The following is a 16,875-nucleotide window of genomic DNA, read 5'->3' on the forward strand; positions in this document are numbered from 1 at the left end:
CCCCTATAGCCCCTATGGCCCCTATAGAACCCACACCCCCTATACCCCACCCTATAGCCCGACCCTATAGCCCCCTATACCCCAAACCCTATAGCCCCTATAGATCCTATGGCCCCTATAGACCCCCTATACCCCCCCTACAGCCCCTTACCTCCCCCCCCCATAGCCCCTATAGCCCCTAAGGCCCCTATAGCCCCCCTATACCCCAAACCCTATAGCCCCCTATAGCCCCTATACCCCCCTACAGCCCCTATACCCCCCCCCCCCATAGCCCCTAAGGCCCCTATAGCCCCCCCCCCACCCCCGTCCCCTCGGGGCTCCCCTAACCCCCCCCCCCCCAGCCCCTATAGCCCCTATAGCCCCTATACCCCCCGCCCCGGTACCCCCGGCCCGGGCGGCCCCGCCCCCGCCCCGCCCCCCCCCTCCGCTCACCCGCGCTCGGGGGCTTCAGGGCGCCGCCGCCGCCGCCATCTTGGCGCTGCCCCACCGCCCCCCGCCCCGCGCGGCCCCGCCCCGCGGCCGTCTTAAAGCGGCCACGGCGGCGGTCCCCCCCCCCCGGACCCCCTCAACAGCCGCCGCGGCGCCTTTAAGGCCGCCCGGGCCACGCCCCCTGAGCGTCACCACCTCGGCAGCGCAGGCGCCTGGAGGGGGTGGGAAGGGCCACGCTCCGCCCCTCTAAAGCCCCGCCCACGCGAGGGGCGGGGCCGGGCGGGGGCTCTTCAAGGGAGCGCGCGCGCTGCCGGCGCAGTAACAAAACAGAGCTTTATTGGGGGGAGGCGGGGCCAGGCCGAGGGGTGGGCGGGGCCAGGCCGAAAGGGGGCGGGGTCAGTCCGGAGGGGGGGCGGTGCCAGTCCGAAGAAGGGGCGGGTCAGGCCGAAGAAGGGGCGGGGTCAGTCCAAAAAAGGGGCGGGGCTAGTCCGAGTCTGAGAGCACGATGATCTCCTCGGGTCGCACTGCGTCGCCACACTGGTCTGGGGGGGGGGGGGGGGGGGGTCAGTGGGGGGGGGTCCCCCACCCTGGGGGGGGGCGTCCCCTGGACCCACCCACGCTGGGGGGGGGCCCCCCAGGATGGGAAGAAAGACACACACCCCCCCAGGCAGGACAGGGGACCCCCCCGGGGCATTTTAGGGACCCCCGGGGGGGGGACACACACCCCCAGGACCCCCCCCCAGGGACCCCCCAACAGGACAGGGACCCCCCAGGGAAGGACAGGACCCCTATGGACCCCCCCCCCGGCAGGAGAGGGACCCCCAGGGACCCCCCCAGTGGGACAGGGCCCCCCCAGGACAGGACAGAGACCCCCCCAGGGGGACAGGGACCCCCCCCAGGGGGACAGACACCCCTCAGGACCCCCCAGGACAGGACAGGGCCCCCCCAGGATGGGACAGAGCCCCCCCCCCAGGGGGACAGGGACCCCCCAGGACCCCCCCCCAGTGGGACAGGGACCCCTCAGGACCCCCCAGGGCCCCCCCCAGCGGGACAGGGACCCCCCCCAGTGGGACAGGGACCCCCCAGGACCCCCCCAGGGGGACAGGGACCCCCCCAGGACAGGACAGGGACCCCCCCAGGACCCCCCAGGGCCCCCCCCAGCAGGACAGGGACCCCCCCCAGTAGAACAGGGACCCCTCAGGACCCCCCAGGACCCCCCCCCCAGTGGGACAGGGACACCCCAGGACCCCCCAGGGCCCCCCCCAGTGGGACAGGGACCCCCCCAGGACCCCCCCCAGGGGGACAGGGACCCCCCCCAGTAGAACAGGGACCCTCAGGACCCCCAGGACCCCCCCCGGGGGGACAGGAACCCTCCAGGACCCCCCAGAACAGGACAGAGCCCCCCCTCAGCAGGACAGGGCCCCCCCAGGACGGGGACAGAGCCCCCCCCCAGGGGGACAGGGACCCCCCAGGACCCCCCCCAGTGGACAGGGACCCCTCAGGACCCCCCAGGGCCCCCCCCAGCGGGACAGGGACCCCCCCAGTAGAACAGGGACCCCTCAGGAACCCCCAGGACCCCCCCCCAGTGGGACAGGGCCCCCCAGGGCCCCCCCCAGTGGGACAGGGACCCCCCAGGACCCCCCCCCAGTAGAACAGGGACCCCTCAGGACCCCCCAGGACCCCCCCCAGCAGGTCAGGGCCCCCCCCCCCAGCAGGACAGGGCCCCCCCCAGCAGGTCAGGGCCCCCCCCCAGCGGGTGAGGACCCCCCCCAGCGGGACAGGACCCCCCCCCCAGCGGGTGAGGGACCCCCCCCCAGCGGGACAGGACCCCCCCCCAGCGGGACAGGGCCCCCCCCAGCAGGTCAGGGCCCCCCCCAGCGGGTCAGGGCCCCCCCCCAGCGGGACAGGACCCCCCCCAGTGGGACAGGGCCCCCCCCCAGCGGGTCAGGGCCCCCCCCCAGCAGGACAGGACCCCCCCCAGTGGGACAGGCCCCCCCCCCAGCAGGTGAGGACCCCCCCCCAGCAGGACAGGACCCCCCCCCAGCGGGTCAGGGCCCCCCCCAGCGGGTGAGGACCCCCCCCAGCAGCACAGGACCCCCCCCCAGCGGGACAGGGCCCCCCCCCAGCAGGTCAGGGCCCCCCCCCAGCGGGACAGGGCCCCCCCCAGCGGGTCAGGGCCCCCCCCCCAGCGGGACAGGGCCCCCCCCAGTGGGACAGGGCCCCCCCCAGCGGGTGAGGACCCCCCCCAGCAGGACAGGACCCCCCCCCAGCGGGTCAGGGCCCCCCCCCAGTGGGACAGGACCCCCCTCCAGCGGGACAGGGCCCCCCCCCAGCAGCACAGGACACCCCCCCAGCGGGACAGGGCCCCCCCCAGCAGGACAGGGCCCCCCCCCAGCGGGACAGGGCCCCCCCCAGCAGGTCAGGGCCCCCCCAGCGGTGAGGACCCCCCCCAGCACGACAGGGCCCCCCCCCAGCGGGACAGGACCCCCCCCCAGCGGGACAGGGCCCCCCCCAGCAGGTCAGGGCCCCCCCCCAGCGGGTCAGGGCCCCCCCCCAGCAGGACAGGACCCCCCCCAGTGGGACAGGCCCCCCCCCCAGCAGGTGAGGACCCCCCCCAGCAGGACAGACCCCCCCCCAGCGGGTGAGGACCCCCCCCAGCAGATCAGGGCCCCCCCCCCAGCAGGACAGGGGCCCCCCCAGCAGGTCAGGGCCCCCCCCAGCGGGTGAGGACCCCCCCCAGCAGGACAGGACCCTCCCACCCAGCGGGACAGGGCCCCCCCCAGCTGGTCAGGCCCCCCCCCCAGCGGGACAGGCCCCCCCCCAGTGGGACAGGGCCCCCCCCAGCGGGTGAGGACTCCCCCCCAGCAGGACAGGACCCCCCCCCAGCGGGACAGGACCCCCCCCAGCGGGTCAGGGGCCCCCCCCAGTGGGACAGGGCCCCCCCCAGCGGGTGAGGGCCCCCCCCGCGGGACAAGCCCCCCTCACCTTGCAGGCCGGGGGGGCAGGCGGCGGGGGCTGCCCTGGGAGCTGCTCACCAGGTCCCTCCCGGGGGAGTCGGCCCGGGTGGAGTCGGGGAGGGGGCTGTGCCGGGGGGGGGCGGGGGGGGGGGGCAGCCCCCGGGCCCCCACCCCGCCCTCCTGCTCCGAGCCTGCGCTGTGCACCTCCAGGCAGGGGCTGGGGGGGGGGGGGGCAATGCCGTCACCCCCCCGACCCCGTTCTCCTCCCCCCCAGACCCCATTACCCCCCAAACCCCATTACCCCCCCCCGGAACCCTTAAACCCCCCCCCAGGAGCCCCCAGACCCCCCCTGACCCCATTCCCCACCCCCCCCAAACCCCATTACCCCCCCAGACCCCTTAACCCCCCCCAGACCCCTTAAACCCCCCCCAACCCATTTCCCCCCCCAGACCCCGTTACCCCCCCCCAACCCATTCTACCCCCCTCTGACCCCTTAACCCCCCCCCCCCCCCCCCCGGACCCCCCCCAGACCCCCCCCAGACCCCATTCTACACCCCCCAGACCCCTTAACCCCCCCCCAGGACCCCCCGACCCCATTCCCCCCCCCCCCCAAGACCCTGTTACCCCCCCCCAGGACCCCCCATACCCCCCCGACCCCATTTCCCCCCCCAGACCCTGATACCCCCCCCCAGGACCCCCCATACCCCCCCGACCCCCATTTCCCCCCCCCCCGACCCTGTTACCCCCCCCAGGGACCCCTTTAACCCCCCCCAGGACCCCCCAGCCCCCCCCAGCCCCCATTTCCCCCCCCCCAGACCCTGTTACCCCCCCCAGGACCCTTTAAACCCCCCCCAGCCCCCATTTCCCCCCCCAGACCCTGTTACCCCCCCCCCAGGACCCTTTAACCCCCCCCCCAGGACCCCCCAGCCCCCCCCCAGCCCCCATTTCCCCCCCCCCAGCCCCTCTTACTCCCCCCCCCAAGCTGCCACCTCACCCCAAACCCCCCCCCAAACCCCACCTGGGACCCCCAGACCCCCCCCCCCCCAATATTACCCCGGCCCCCCCCCAATACTGATGCCGGGGGGCAGCTCCAAGCGGCTCCGTTTCCGAGGGGGGGGTTCGGTGCCGCCGTTCAAACTGGTGGAGGTGATGGTGGTACCCCCCCCCTCACCGCCCCCCCCCGGCGCCGTTCTCCAGCGGTCGGGGGCTTTCGGCTATCGGGGGGGGGTCGTTTCCCTTTTTGGGGGGGGGGATGAAGCAGAGAGGATAACGCCCCCCCCCAAATTCCGCTTCCTCCGTCCCAGTCCGGGAGGATACGGCCCCCGGGGAGGGGGGGGGTTATCTGGGGGGGGGTCGGAGGGTTGCGGTGACGGGGGGGTGACTTTGGGGTGGCTTCGGAAGCGCCGGGGGGGGGACGCGGGGAAGAGGGGGGGGTCTCGCCCAGCTCCAAAGGTAACGTCTCGATTTCCAGGACGAAAAGCACGAAAAGCTCGGGAGCGGGGGGGCTGCGGCCGGTCGCCTCCCTTCCTCCCCTCCTCTTCCTCGCCGGCCGGCGTCACCGGTGTCACCGGCGTCACCGGTGTCACCCTCGTGGAGGCTTCAGCCGGTGACGAGTCCCGTCGCGGCTCTGGCGCCCCGATGCGGTGTCACCTGGAGGGGGGGACGGGGACACGGAGAGGGGGACACACACGGTGAGGGGGGGGTGGCTCTAGAGGGGTGATGTCCCCGTGTCTCCCTGTCCCCGTGTCCCAGTGTCCCCATATCTCCCTGTCCCCGTGTCCCAGTGTCCCATGTCCCTGTGTCCCCCCATCCCTGTGTCCCAGTGTCCCCATATCCCCGTGTCCCCATGTCCCTGTATCTCCCTGTCCCATGTCCCAGTGTCCCCGTGTCCCCATGTCCCCCCGTCCCCATGTCCCAGTGTCCCCATGTCCCTGTGTCCCCCCATCCCTGTGTCCCAGTGTCCCCATATCCCCGTGTCCCCATGTCCCTGTATCTCCCTGTCCCCATGTCCCAGTGTCCCCGTGTCCCCATGTCCCCCCATCCCCATGTCCCAGTGTCCCCGAGTCCCTGTGTCCCCCCATCCCTGTGTCCCAGTGTCCCCATATCCCCGTGTCCCCGTGTCCCCATGTCCCTGTATCTCCCTGTCCCCATGTCCCAGTGTCCCCCTGTCCCTGTATCTCAGTGTCGCCATGTCCCAGTGTCCCCATGTCCCCTGTGTCCCCCCCGTCCCCGTGTCCCTGTATCTCAGTGTCCCCATGTCCCAGTGTCCCCGTGTCACCTCATCCCCATGTCCCCATGTCCCAGTATCCTCATGTCTGTGTCCCCCCATTCCTGTGTCCCAGTGTCCCCAGATCCCCGTGTCCCATGTCCCCCCATCCCCATGTCCCTGTATCTCCCTGTCCCCATGTCCCTGTGTCCCCCTGTCCCTGTATCTCAGTGTCCCCATGTCCCAGTGTCCCCGTGTCACCTCGTCCCCATGTCCCCATGTCCAGTGTCCCCCCATCCCTGTGTCCCAGTGTCCCCATGTCCCCGTGTCTCCCTGTCCCCATGTCCCCCTGTCCCTATGTCCCCTGTGTCCTCCCATTCCTGTGTCCCTGTGTCCCCATGTCCCTCTGTCTCCCCGTCCCCATGTCCCCCTGTCCCCATGTCCCAGTGTCCCCCTCGCCCCATGTTCCAGTGTCCCCATGTCCCCGTGTCCCCCATTCCTGTGTCCCTGTGTCCCCCTGTCCCCATGTCCCTGTGTGCCCCTGTCCCCGTGTCCCCCAATGTCCCCATGTCCCTCTGTCTCCCCGTCCCCATGTCCCAGTGTCCCCGTGTCCCAATGCCCCCATGTCCCCCAGTCCCCATGTCCCTCTGTCCCCATGTCCCGTGTCCCCCTGTCCCTGTGTGCCCCTGTTCCCCTGTCCCCCAATGTCCCCATGTCCCCGTGTCCCTCTGTCTCCCCGTCCCCATGTCCCCCTGTCCCCATGTCCCCCTGTCCCCCTGTCCCCCTCGCTCCATGTTCCAGTGTCCCCATGTCCCCCATTCCTGTGTCCCCTGTCCCCATGTCCCCGTGTCCCCGTCACGGCGTTACCCACCCTGCGCCGCGGCCGCCTCGCTGCCTTCCTCGCCGCGTTCACCCTCCTCCTCCTCCTCAGCTTTCCCCTGACTGCCATCGGCCTCGGAGGAGTCATCTTCCTCCTCCTCCTCCTCCTCCTCCTCCTCCTCCTCCTCCGACTCTTCCTCCTCCGACTCTTCCTCCTCCTCTTCCTCCCGGCTCTTCCCGCTGCGCCCTCCCGGCTCTGGGGGACGGTGGTCTCAGGGTGGCTTTGTCCTTGTCCCCCTCTCCGTCCCCGTCCCCGTCCCCCCTCACCTGAGCCGGGGGGGGCGCGGGGGGCGGCGGGGGCCCCCCGGGGGGGACGGGGGGGTTCCCCTGTTGCTTGGCCGCCCTCTTGCGCCCGCGTTCTTCCTCCTCGCTCTCGTCCTGCAGTTGGGCGTAGTGGGAGATGACGTCGTCCAGGCGGGTCAGGGCCACCGTCCGGTTTTTCCGCAGCCGTTTGGCCAGTTCGGGGTCCACCAGCGCCGGATCCGTCCCTGCGGGCGGCGAGGGGGGGGGGTTAAGGGGGGGGGGGCGGTGATGGTTGACACCACCATGAGTTCCCCTGCCCTGCCCCGTCCCTGATCCTGCTTCTGAGCTCCGGCGCCTGCCAGGAGCTCCACCAACTCCATTGCCTTCCGGGAGCTCCATCATCTTTCCAGGAGCTCCATTATCCTCCACCAGCTCCAGCACCTCTCCAGGAGCTCCATCATCCCTCTACGAGCGCCATCATCCTCCATCAGCTCCATCACATTTCCAGGAGCTCCATCATCTTTCCAGGAGCTCCATTATCCTGCAGCAGCTCCATCACCTTTCCAGGAGCTCCATCACCCCTCTACGAGCGCCATCATCCTCCACCAGCTCCATCACATTTCAGGAGCTCCATCACCCCTCTACGAGCGCCATCATCCTCCACCAGCTCCATCACATTTCCAGGAGCTCCATCATCCCTCTACGAGCGCCATCATCCTCCATCAGCTCCATCACATTTCCAGGAGCTCCATCATCTTTCAGGAGCTCCATTATCCTCCACCAGCTCCATCACCTCTCCAGGAGCTCCACCAGTTCCATCACCCTTCCAGAAGATCCCTCATCCTTCTACAAGGTCCATCAACCTCCATCACCTCTCCAGGAGCTCCATCATCCCTCTACGAGCTCCACCATCTCCATCAGCTCCAGCACCTTTCCAGGAGCTGCATCATCCCTCTACAAGGTCCATCATCCTCCACCAGCTCCATCACCCCCCTACGAGCTCTGTCACCCCCTCTATGAGCTCCATCATCTCTCCAGGAACTCCACCATCCCTTTATGACCTCCGTCATCCTCCACCAGCTCCATCCCATTTCCAGGAGCTCCATCATCCCTCTATGAACTCTATCATCCTCCATCAGCTCCATCATTCTCCACCAGCTCCATCACCCCTCGACGAGGTCCACCGTCCCTCTATGAGCTCCACCGCCCCTCCACAAGCTCCATCACTACCCCCTCAGCTCATCATCCCCAATGAGCTCCCACCACCCCTCTACAACCTCCACCGCCCCTCCACGAGTTCCATCACTATCCCATGAGCTCCATCACCATTCCATGAGCTCCATCACCACCCCGTGCGCTCCACCACCCCCTCCACAAACTCCACTGCCCCTCCACGACCTCCACCGCCCCCTCCACGACCTCCATCACCCCTCCACGACCTCCACCACCCCCTCCACGACCTCCACCACACCTCCATGTCCTCCACTGCCCCTCCACGACCTCCACTGCCCCTCCATGAGCTCCACCGCCCCTCCACGACCTACACTGCCCTTCCACGACCTCCACCGCCCCTCCACGAGCTCCATCACCCTCTCCACCACCTCCACCGCCCCTCCATGATCTCCACCGCCCCCTCCACAACCTCCACCACCTCTACTGCCCCTCCATGAGCTCCACTGCTCCCTCCACGACCTCCATCAACCCCCTCCACGACCTCCACTGCCCTCTACGAGCTCCACCACCCCTCCACATCCTCCATCACCCTCTCCATGACCTCCACTGCCCCCTCCATGACCTCCATCACGCCCTCCACAACCTCCACCGCCCCTCCATGACCTCCATCATCCCTCCATGACCTCCACTGCCCCTCCACGACCTCCACTGCTCCCTCCATGACCTCCATCACCCCTCCATGACCTCCATCATCACCCCTCCATGAGCTCCACCGCCCCTCCACAACCTTCACCGCCCCTCCACAACCTTCACCGCCCCTCCACGACTCACCGCCCCTCTGACCTTCACTGCCCTCCCATGACCTCCACCGCCCCTCCATGAGCTCCACTGCCCCTCCATGACTCCACTGCCCCTCCATGAGCTCCATCACCCCTCCACATCCCTCTCCATGACCTCCACCACCCCCTCCACGACCTCTACCACCTCTACCGCCCCTCATGCCCCTCCAAGAGCTCCACCACCCCCTCCATGTCCTCCATCACCCCCTCCACGACCTCCACCACCCCCTCCACATCCTCCACTGCCCCTCCACAAGCTCCACCGCCCCTCCATGAGCTCCACCGCCCCTCCACGACCTCCACTGCCCTTCCACGACCTCCACTGCCCCTCCACGAGCTCCACCGCCCCTCCACGACCTCCATCACCCCCTCCACGACCCTCCACTGCCCTTCCCACGACCTCCACTGCCCCTCCATGAGCTCCACACCCCTCACGAGCTCCCACCGCCCCTCCTCCACGACCTCCACTGCTCCTCCACGACCTCCACTGCCCCTCCATGAGCTCCACCGCCCCTCCACGACCTCCACTGCCCTTCCACGACCTCCACTGCCCTTCCACGACCTCCACTGCCCTTCCACGAGCTCCACCACCCCTCCACGACCTCCACCACCCCCTCCACGACCTCCACTGCCCCTCCACGACCTCCACTGCCCTTCCACGACCTCCACTGCCCCTCCATGAGCTCCACCGCCCCTCCATGACCTCCACTGCCCCTCCATGACCTCCACTGCCCTTCCATGACCTCCACTGCCCTTCCACGACCTCCACTGCCCCTCCACAAGCTCCATCACCCTCTCCATGACCTCCACCACCCCTCCATGATCTCCACCGCCCCCTCCACAACCTCCACCACCTCTACTGCCCCTCCATGAGCTCCACCATCCCCTCCACGACCTCCACTGCCCCTCTACGAGCTCCACCACCCCTCCACATCCTCCATCACCCTCTCCATGACCTCCACTGCCCCCTCCATGACCTCCATCACGCCCTCCACAACCTCCACCGCCCCTCCATGACCTCCATCATCCCTCCATGACCTCCACTGCCCCTCCACGACCTCCACTGCTCCCTCCATGACCTCCATCACCCCTCCATGACCTCCATCACCCTCCATGAGCTCCACCGCCCCTTCCACGGACCTTCACCGCTTCTCCATGACCTTCACTGCCCCTCCATGACCTTCACCGCCCCTCCATGAGCTCCATCACCCCTCCACATCCCTCTCCATGACCTCCACCACCCCCTCCATGACCTCTACCACCTCTACCCGCCCCTCATGCCCCTCCACGACCTCCACTGCCCCTCCACGAGCTCCACCACTCCCTCCATGTCCTCCATCACCCCCTCCACGACCTCCACTGCCCCTCCACGACCTCCACCGCCCCTCCCACGACCTCCACCGCCCCTCACGACCTCCACTGCCCTTCCACGACCTCCACTGCCCTCCACGTCCTCCACCGCCCCCTCCACGAGCTTCCCCCGCCGCCCCTCACCCGGCCGATACTGATCCGTCAGGTGACTGCCGAAGTTGTAGACCAGATCGAGGTGGCGTCGCTCCTGCAGGCGGTTGCCCACCTCCCGGAAGGCGTCCTGAGCCATGCTCTCCATCTGTCGGCGAGCCAAACCCAGGCTGTGGCGGGCGCTGGCTTTTTGGATGACCTTGAGGATGTCGGTGTAGTCGGGAAAAGCCTCGGGACGGTTGATGAAGCGCTCGATGCGACGGTTGACCTCGGGGTAGCGGGTGCCGCGGTACTGGATGCGTTGCTCGATGACGCGGCCCGTCAAGCTGCTGCATTGCTTGAGCTGGCAAAGGCGTTCGAAAATCCGCATCATCTTGCGCTTGAGCCGGCTCTCCTGCAGGTAGGTCGAGTCTTCGCTGTCCAACTCGGCCAGATCCAGCTCCCGTTCCTGCAACCGTCGAATCTCTCCCATGTAGACGCGAAGGAGATTCTCCAAATACCGGATTTGACGTTTGGAACCGCCGGGAGGGCGGGAGGAGGCGGCGGAGGCGGCGGGCGAGGCGGGGGGCTGCGGCGAGGCGGGGGCTGCGGCGGCGAGGGGAGGCGGCGACGGGGGGAGCGGAGGCGAGGGGGAGCTTGCGACGTAGGGTGTGGGCTTTGAGGACGGTGCAGAGTTCGTTGATGTAGACGTAAACCTTGTTGCGACGCGTCCGGACGCGGCTCAGGCACCGGCTCAGGACGTTGCGGAGTTCAGCCGAGGGCCAGGAAATCCGGGCTGGCTTTTTGGTGACGGCCGGAGAGGAAAGGGATCACCTCGGGGTGCTCCTCCGTCAGGCGGTGCAGAGCTCCAGGAACTGCGGGGAGAGGGGGGGAGAGGGGTGAGGGGGGGCGGAAACGGGGACCCCGAGGTGGCACAGGGACATTTGGGGGGGACAGGGAGGTGATGGAGGGGGGACGGGGACATTTGGGGGGGACAGGGAGGTGATGGAGGGGGGACGGGGACCCCGAGGTGGCACAGGGACATTTGGGGGGGACAGGGAGGTGATGGAGGGGGGACGGGGACACTTGGGGGGGGACGGGGAGGTGACGGAGGAGGGACGGGGACCCTGAGGTGGCACAGGGACATTTGGGGGGGACAGGGAGGCGATGGAGGGGGGACGGGGACACTTTGGGGGGGGACGGGGAGGTGACGGAGGAGGGACGGGGACCCTGAGGTGGCACAGGGACATTTGGGGGGGGACAGGGAGGCGATGGAGGGGGGACGGGGACCCTGAGGTGGCACAGGGACATTTGGGGGGGACAGGGAGGCGATGGAGGGGGGACGGGGGACCCCGAGGGGGGACAGAAACACTGAAGTGACATGGAGATGCCAAGAGGGAACAGAGACATTGAGGTGACATGGAGAGAGAGACAGGGACAGTGATGTGACATGGGGACGCTGAGGTGACACGGAGATGCTGAGGGACGACAGAGACACTGAGGTGACACAGAGACACGGGGTGACAGGTAGGGAGAAGTGACATGGACACATGGGGTGACACGGAGACATGGGGTGACACATCAAGACGTGAGGTGACATGGAGACACCAAAGGAGGACACAGAGGCACTGAGATGACACGGAGACACAGAGTGACACGGAGACACGGAAGTGACATCAAGACATGAGGTGACATGGAGACACCAAAAGAGGACACAGAGACACTGAAGTGACACAAAGACACGGGGTGACACGGAGACACAGGATGACATCAAGACATGAAATGACATGGAGACACCAAAGGACACAGAGACACTGAGATGACACGGAGACACAAAGTGACACGGAAACACGCGGTGACATCAAGACATGAAGTGACATGGAGACACCAAAGGAGAACACAGAGACACTGAGGTGACACGGAGACATAGAGTGACACGGAGACACGGGGTGACATCAAGACATGAGGTGACATGGAGACACCAAAGGAGGACACTGAGGTGACACGGAGTGACACGGAGACGTGGGATGATATCAAGACATGAGATGACATGGAGACACCAAAGGAAGACACAGAGACACTGAGGTGACATGGAGACATGGAGTGACATGGAGACATGGAGTGACATCAAGACATGAGGTGATATGGAAACACTAAAGAAGACGCTGAGGTGACACGAAGACATGGAGTGACATGGAGACATGGGATGACATCAAGATATGAGGTGACATGGAGACACCAAAGGAGACACAGAGACACTGAGGTGACACGGAGACACAGGGTGACATGGAGATACGGGGTGACATGGAGAAACCAAAGGAGGACGCAGGGACACCAAGATGACATTGAGACATGGGGTGACATCAAGACACACAACGAGGGACACAGAGACACCGAGGTGACACGGAGACATGGGGTGACACAGAGACATTGCAGAAATGGGTGACACGGAGACATGGGGTGACATCAAGACACCAATGGGGGACACGGAGACACCGAGAGGACATGGAAACATGGGGTGACGTTAAGATATGCTGTGACATCACGACCTCAAGAAGGATACAGAGACACTGAAGTGACATGCAGATGCGGGGTGACACGGAGACATGGGGTGACACGGAGACATCAAGGGACATCAAGACATGAGGTGACATGGAGACACCAAAGAAGGACGCAGGGACACCGAGGTGACACAGAGATATAGGGTGACACAGAGACATGGGGGTGACGTCAAGACATGAGATTACATGGAAACACCAAAGGAGGACACAGGAACACCGAGGTGACATGGAGACACGGAGACATGGGGTGACATGGAGACATCAGGGGACATCAAGAAATGAAATGACATGGAGACACCAAAGAAAGATACAGAGACACCGAGGTAACACGGAGACATGGGGCGACACAGAGACATTAGGGGACATCAAGAGATGAGATGACATGGAGACACCAAAAGAGAACACAGAGACCCCAAGGTGACACGAACACGTAGAATGACATCAAGACACCAACGGGGGACACGGAGACACCGAGGTGACACGGAAACATGGGGTGACGTTAAGATATGAGATGACATCGAGACATCAAAGAAGGATACACAAACACCGAGGTGACACGGAGATATGGGGTGACACAGAGACATGGGGTGACACGGAGACACGGGGTGACATCAAGACATGAGGTGACATGGAGACACAGGGTGACATCAAGACATGACATGACGTAGAGACACCAGAAGAAGACGCAGGGACACCGAGGTGACACAGAGACACGGGGTGACACGGAGACATGGGGTGACATCAAGACACCAACGGGGGACACGAAAACACCGAGGTGACACGGAACATGGGGTGACGTTAAGATATGAGATGACATCAAGACATCAAAGAAGGATACACAAACACCGAGGTGACACGTAGACGTGGGGTGACACAGACACATGGGGTGACACGGAGACACGGGGTGACATCAAGACATGAGGTGACATGGAGACACAGGGTGACATCAAGACATGACATGATGATAGAGACACCAGAAGAAGACGCAGGGACACCGAGGTGACACAGAGACACGGGGTGACACGGAGACATGGGGTGACATCAAGACACCAACGGGGGACACGGAGACACCGAGGTGACACGGAAACATGGGTGACATTAAGATATGAGATGACATCGAGACATCAAAGAACGATACACAAACACCGAGGTGACACGTAGACGTGGGGTGACACAGAGACATGGGGTGACATGAGACACGGGGTGACATCAAGACATAAGGTGACATGGAGACACACGGTGACATGGAGACACGGGGTGACATCAAGACATGACGTGATATAGAGACAACCAGAGGAAGACGCAGGAACCCCGAGGTGACACAAAGACACGGGGTGACACGGAGACATGGGGTGACATCAAGACACCAATGGGGGACATAGAGAAAACGAGGTGACACTGAGACACTGATAGGGGACACAGAGACACTGAGGTGACACGGACACACCGGGGGGGGGGACATGGAGGTGACACGGAGACGTCCCCAAAGACGTCCTCAGTCACACCCCCCCCCCCCCCCCAAAAAGGATGAGAAAAGAGGAACCGATTTCGGGGACCCCACCCAGAGAGGGGTGAGGGTGGCACCGACAAGGGGGGGGTGACATGCCAGGGAGGGGACACCCCCGGGGAGGGACACCCCCCCAGGGAGGGGACACCCCCCCAGGGGGCACCCCAAGGAGGGGGCACCCCTGAAAAGGGGGCACCCCCCGAGGAGGGGGCACCCCAAGGAGGGGGGGGACACCCCAAGGAGAGGGGGGGACACCCCAAAGTGGGGGGGACATCCCAAGGAGAGAGCACCCCAAGGAGAGGGGGGACACCCCAAGAAGGGGGGGACACACACCCCAAGGAGGGGGGGGACCCCCCAAGGAGAGGGGGCACCCCAAGGAGAGGGGGACACCCCAAGGAGAGGGGGGGGACACCCCAAGGAGAGGGGGGGGGACACCCCAAGGAGAGGGGGGACCCCCCCAAGGAGGGGGCACCCCAAGGAGAGGGGGTACCCCAAGGAGATGGGGACACCCCAAGGAGAGGGGGGGGACACCCCAAGGAGGGGGCACCCCAAGGAGAGGGGGTACCCCAAGGAGATGGGGACACCCCAAGGAGAGGGGGGGGACACCCCAAGGAGGGGGGCACCCCAAAGTGGGGGGGACATCCCAAGGAGAGGGGGGGGACACCCCAAGGAGGGGGGGACCCCCCATCTCACCTCACCGAAGAGCCGCTCATTTTCCGCCTTGTAGCTGCCCCCCGCTTTCCCCCGCTTTGGGGGGGCCCCGGGCTGCCCGGGGGTCCCCCGTTGGGTTGGGGGGGTTCGGGGAGAGGGGGGGGCGCGGAGGGGCCGGGGGGGGGCTCGGGGACCCCCTCGTCTTCGTCATCCAGCACGATGATGCCGCCGGGTGGGGGGGGCCGCCATGGCCGGGGGGGTTCAGGGGCGCGGGGGCATCCCAAGGTGGGGGACCCCCCCCCAAAAAAAAAGTGTGGGTGGCCTCACGGGGGCTCCTGGGGGAGAGAGGGGGGTCAGCACCCCGATATCTGCCCCCCTCCCCGCCGCCAGCGCACCCCCGGGCTCAGCTGCGCCCCAAAAGTCACCGGCGACCCCCCCCCCCAGTCTCCATCCCCCCCAGGCTCTGCACCCCAATATTTGGGGGGCACCCCGGCCTCTACACCCCAATACTCACCAGCACCATTGGTTCTCGCCCCCCCCAGGCTCTGCACCCCAATATTTGGGGGACACCCCGAGCTCTGCACCCCAATACTCACCAGCACCCACTGGTTCTCGCCCCCCCAGGCTCTGCACCCCAATATTTGGGGGACACCCCGGCCCTCTACACCCCAATACTCACCAGCACCCATTGGTTCTCGCCCCCCCCAGCTCTGCACCCCAATATTTGGGGGGCACCCCGAGCTCTGCACCCCAATACTCACCAGCACCCACTGGTTCTTGCCCCCCTGGGCTGTGCACCCCAATATTTGGGGGCCACCCGGGGCTCTGCACCCCAATACTCACTGGCACACATTGGTTCTCGCCCCCCCCCAGGCTCTGCACCCCAATATTTGGGGGCACCCGGGGCTCTGCACCCCAATACTCACCAGCACCCACTGGTTCTTGCCCCCCCTGGGCTGTGCACCCCAATATTCGCTGGGTACCCCGGCTATTGCACCCCAATATTCACCTGCACCCCCTGACTTCCATCCTGCAGGGCTCTGCACCCCAATAATCGCTCTGCACCCCGGTTTCTGCACCCAGTACTCACCTACACCCATGGCCCTCATCCCCCCATGGCTCTGCACCCCAATATTTGCTCTGTACCCGGGCTCTGCACCCCAACATTCCCCTGCACCCCCTGGTTGCCACCCCCCCAGGCTCTGCACCCCGATATTTGCTGTGCACCCCACTCTCGGCACCCCAATACTCACCTGCACCCCCTGGTCTCCATCCCCCCAGGCTCTGCACCCCAATATTCCCCTACACCCCACAGCCCCCATCCCCCTGGGCCCTGCACCCCAAAACTCCCCCCCAGGACCCCTCCCTGGGCCCTGCACCCAAAACTCCCCCCAGGACCCCTCCCCCGGCCCTGCACCCCAAAACTCCCCCCAGACCCCTCCCCCGGGCCCTGCACCCCAAAACTCCCCCCCCGGGCCCTCTCCCTGGGCTCTGTACCCCAATACACCCCCCCCAGGACCCCTCCTCCTGGGCCCTGCACCCCAAAACTCACTGTAAACCCCATAGCCCCCCCTCCCCTGGGGCCCTGCACCCCAAAACTCCCCCCAGGACCCCTCCCCCGGGCCCTGTACCCCAATACTCCCCCCAGGGCCCTTCCTTGGGCCCTACACCCCAAAACTCCCCGCAGGACACCCTCCCCCAGGCCCTGCACCCCAAAACTCCCCCCCGGCCCCCCTCCCCTGGCTCTGCACCCCAATACAACCCCCAGGACCCCTCCCTGGGCCCTGCACCCCAAAAACTCACTGTTAAACCCCATAGCCCCCCCTCCCTGGGCCCTGCACCCCAAAACTCTCCTCGCCCCCCTCCCCCGGGCCCTGTACCCCAATACACCCCCCCCAGGGCCCCTCCCCCGGGCCTGCACCCCAAAACTCCCCCCAGGCCCTCTCCCCTGGGCCCTGCACCCCAATACACCCCCCCAGGACCCCTCCCA

The 16,875-nt window shown here is 66.6% G+C and overlaps 1 protein-coding gene across 1 annotated transcript; it reads right to left on the reverse strand.

The window, feature by feature from the left end:
* Positions 1-881: 881 nt before the first annotated feature.
* On the reverse strand, positions 882-15,985 carry DAXX (death domain associated protein). Its single transcript, XM_059835143.1, is given in 14 exon segments — positions 882-944; positions 947-971; positions 3,420-3,603; positions 4,973-5,036; positions 6,464-6,626; positions 6,677-6,781; positions 6,784-6,959; positions 10,221-10,707; positions 10,709-10,945; positions 10,947-11,020; positions 11,023-11,041; positions 14,928-14,963; positions 14,966-15,087; positions 15,976-15,985. Coding segments are annotated over 14 exon segments (1,734 nt in total). The 3' UTR covers positions 882-912.
* Between the last annotated feature and the right edge of the window lie 890 nt (positions 15,986-16,875).

This window comes from Gavia stellata, unplaced genomic scaffold (assembly GCF_030936135.1).
Source record: "Gavia stellata isolate bGavSte3 unplaced genomic scaffold, bGavSte3.hap2 HAP2_SCAFFOLD_1087, whole genome shotgun sequence".
Lineage (NCBI taxonomy): Eukaryota > Metazoa > Chordata > Aves > Gaviiformes > Gaviidae > Gavia > Gavia stellata.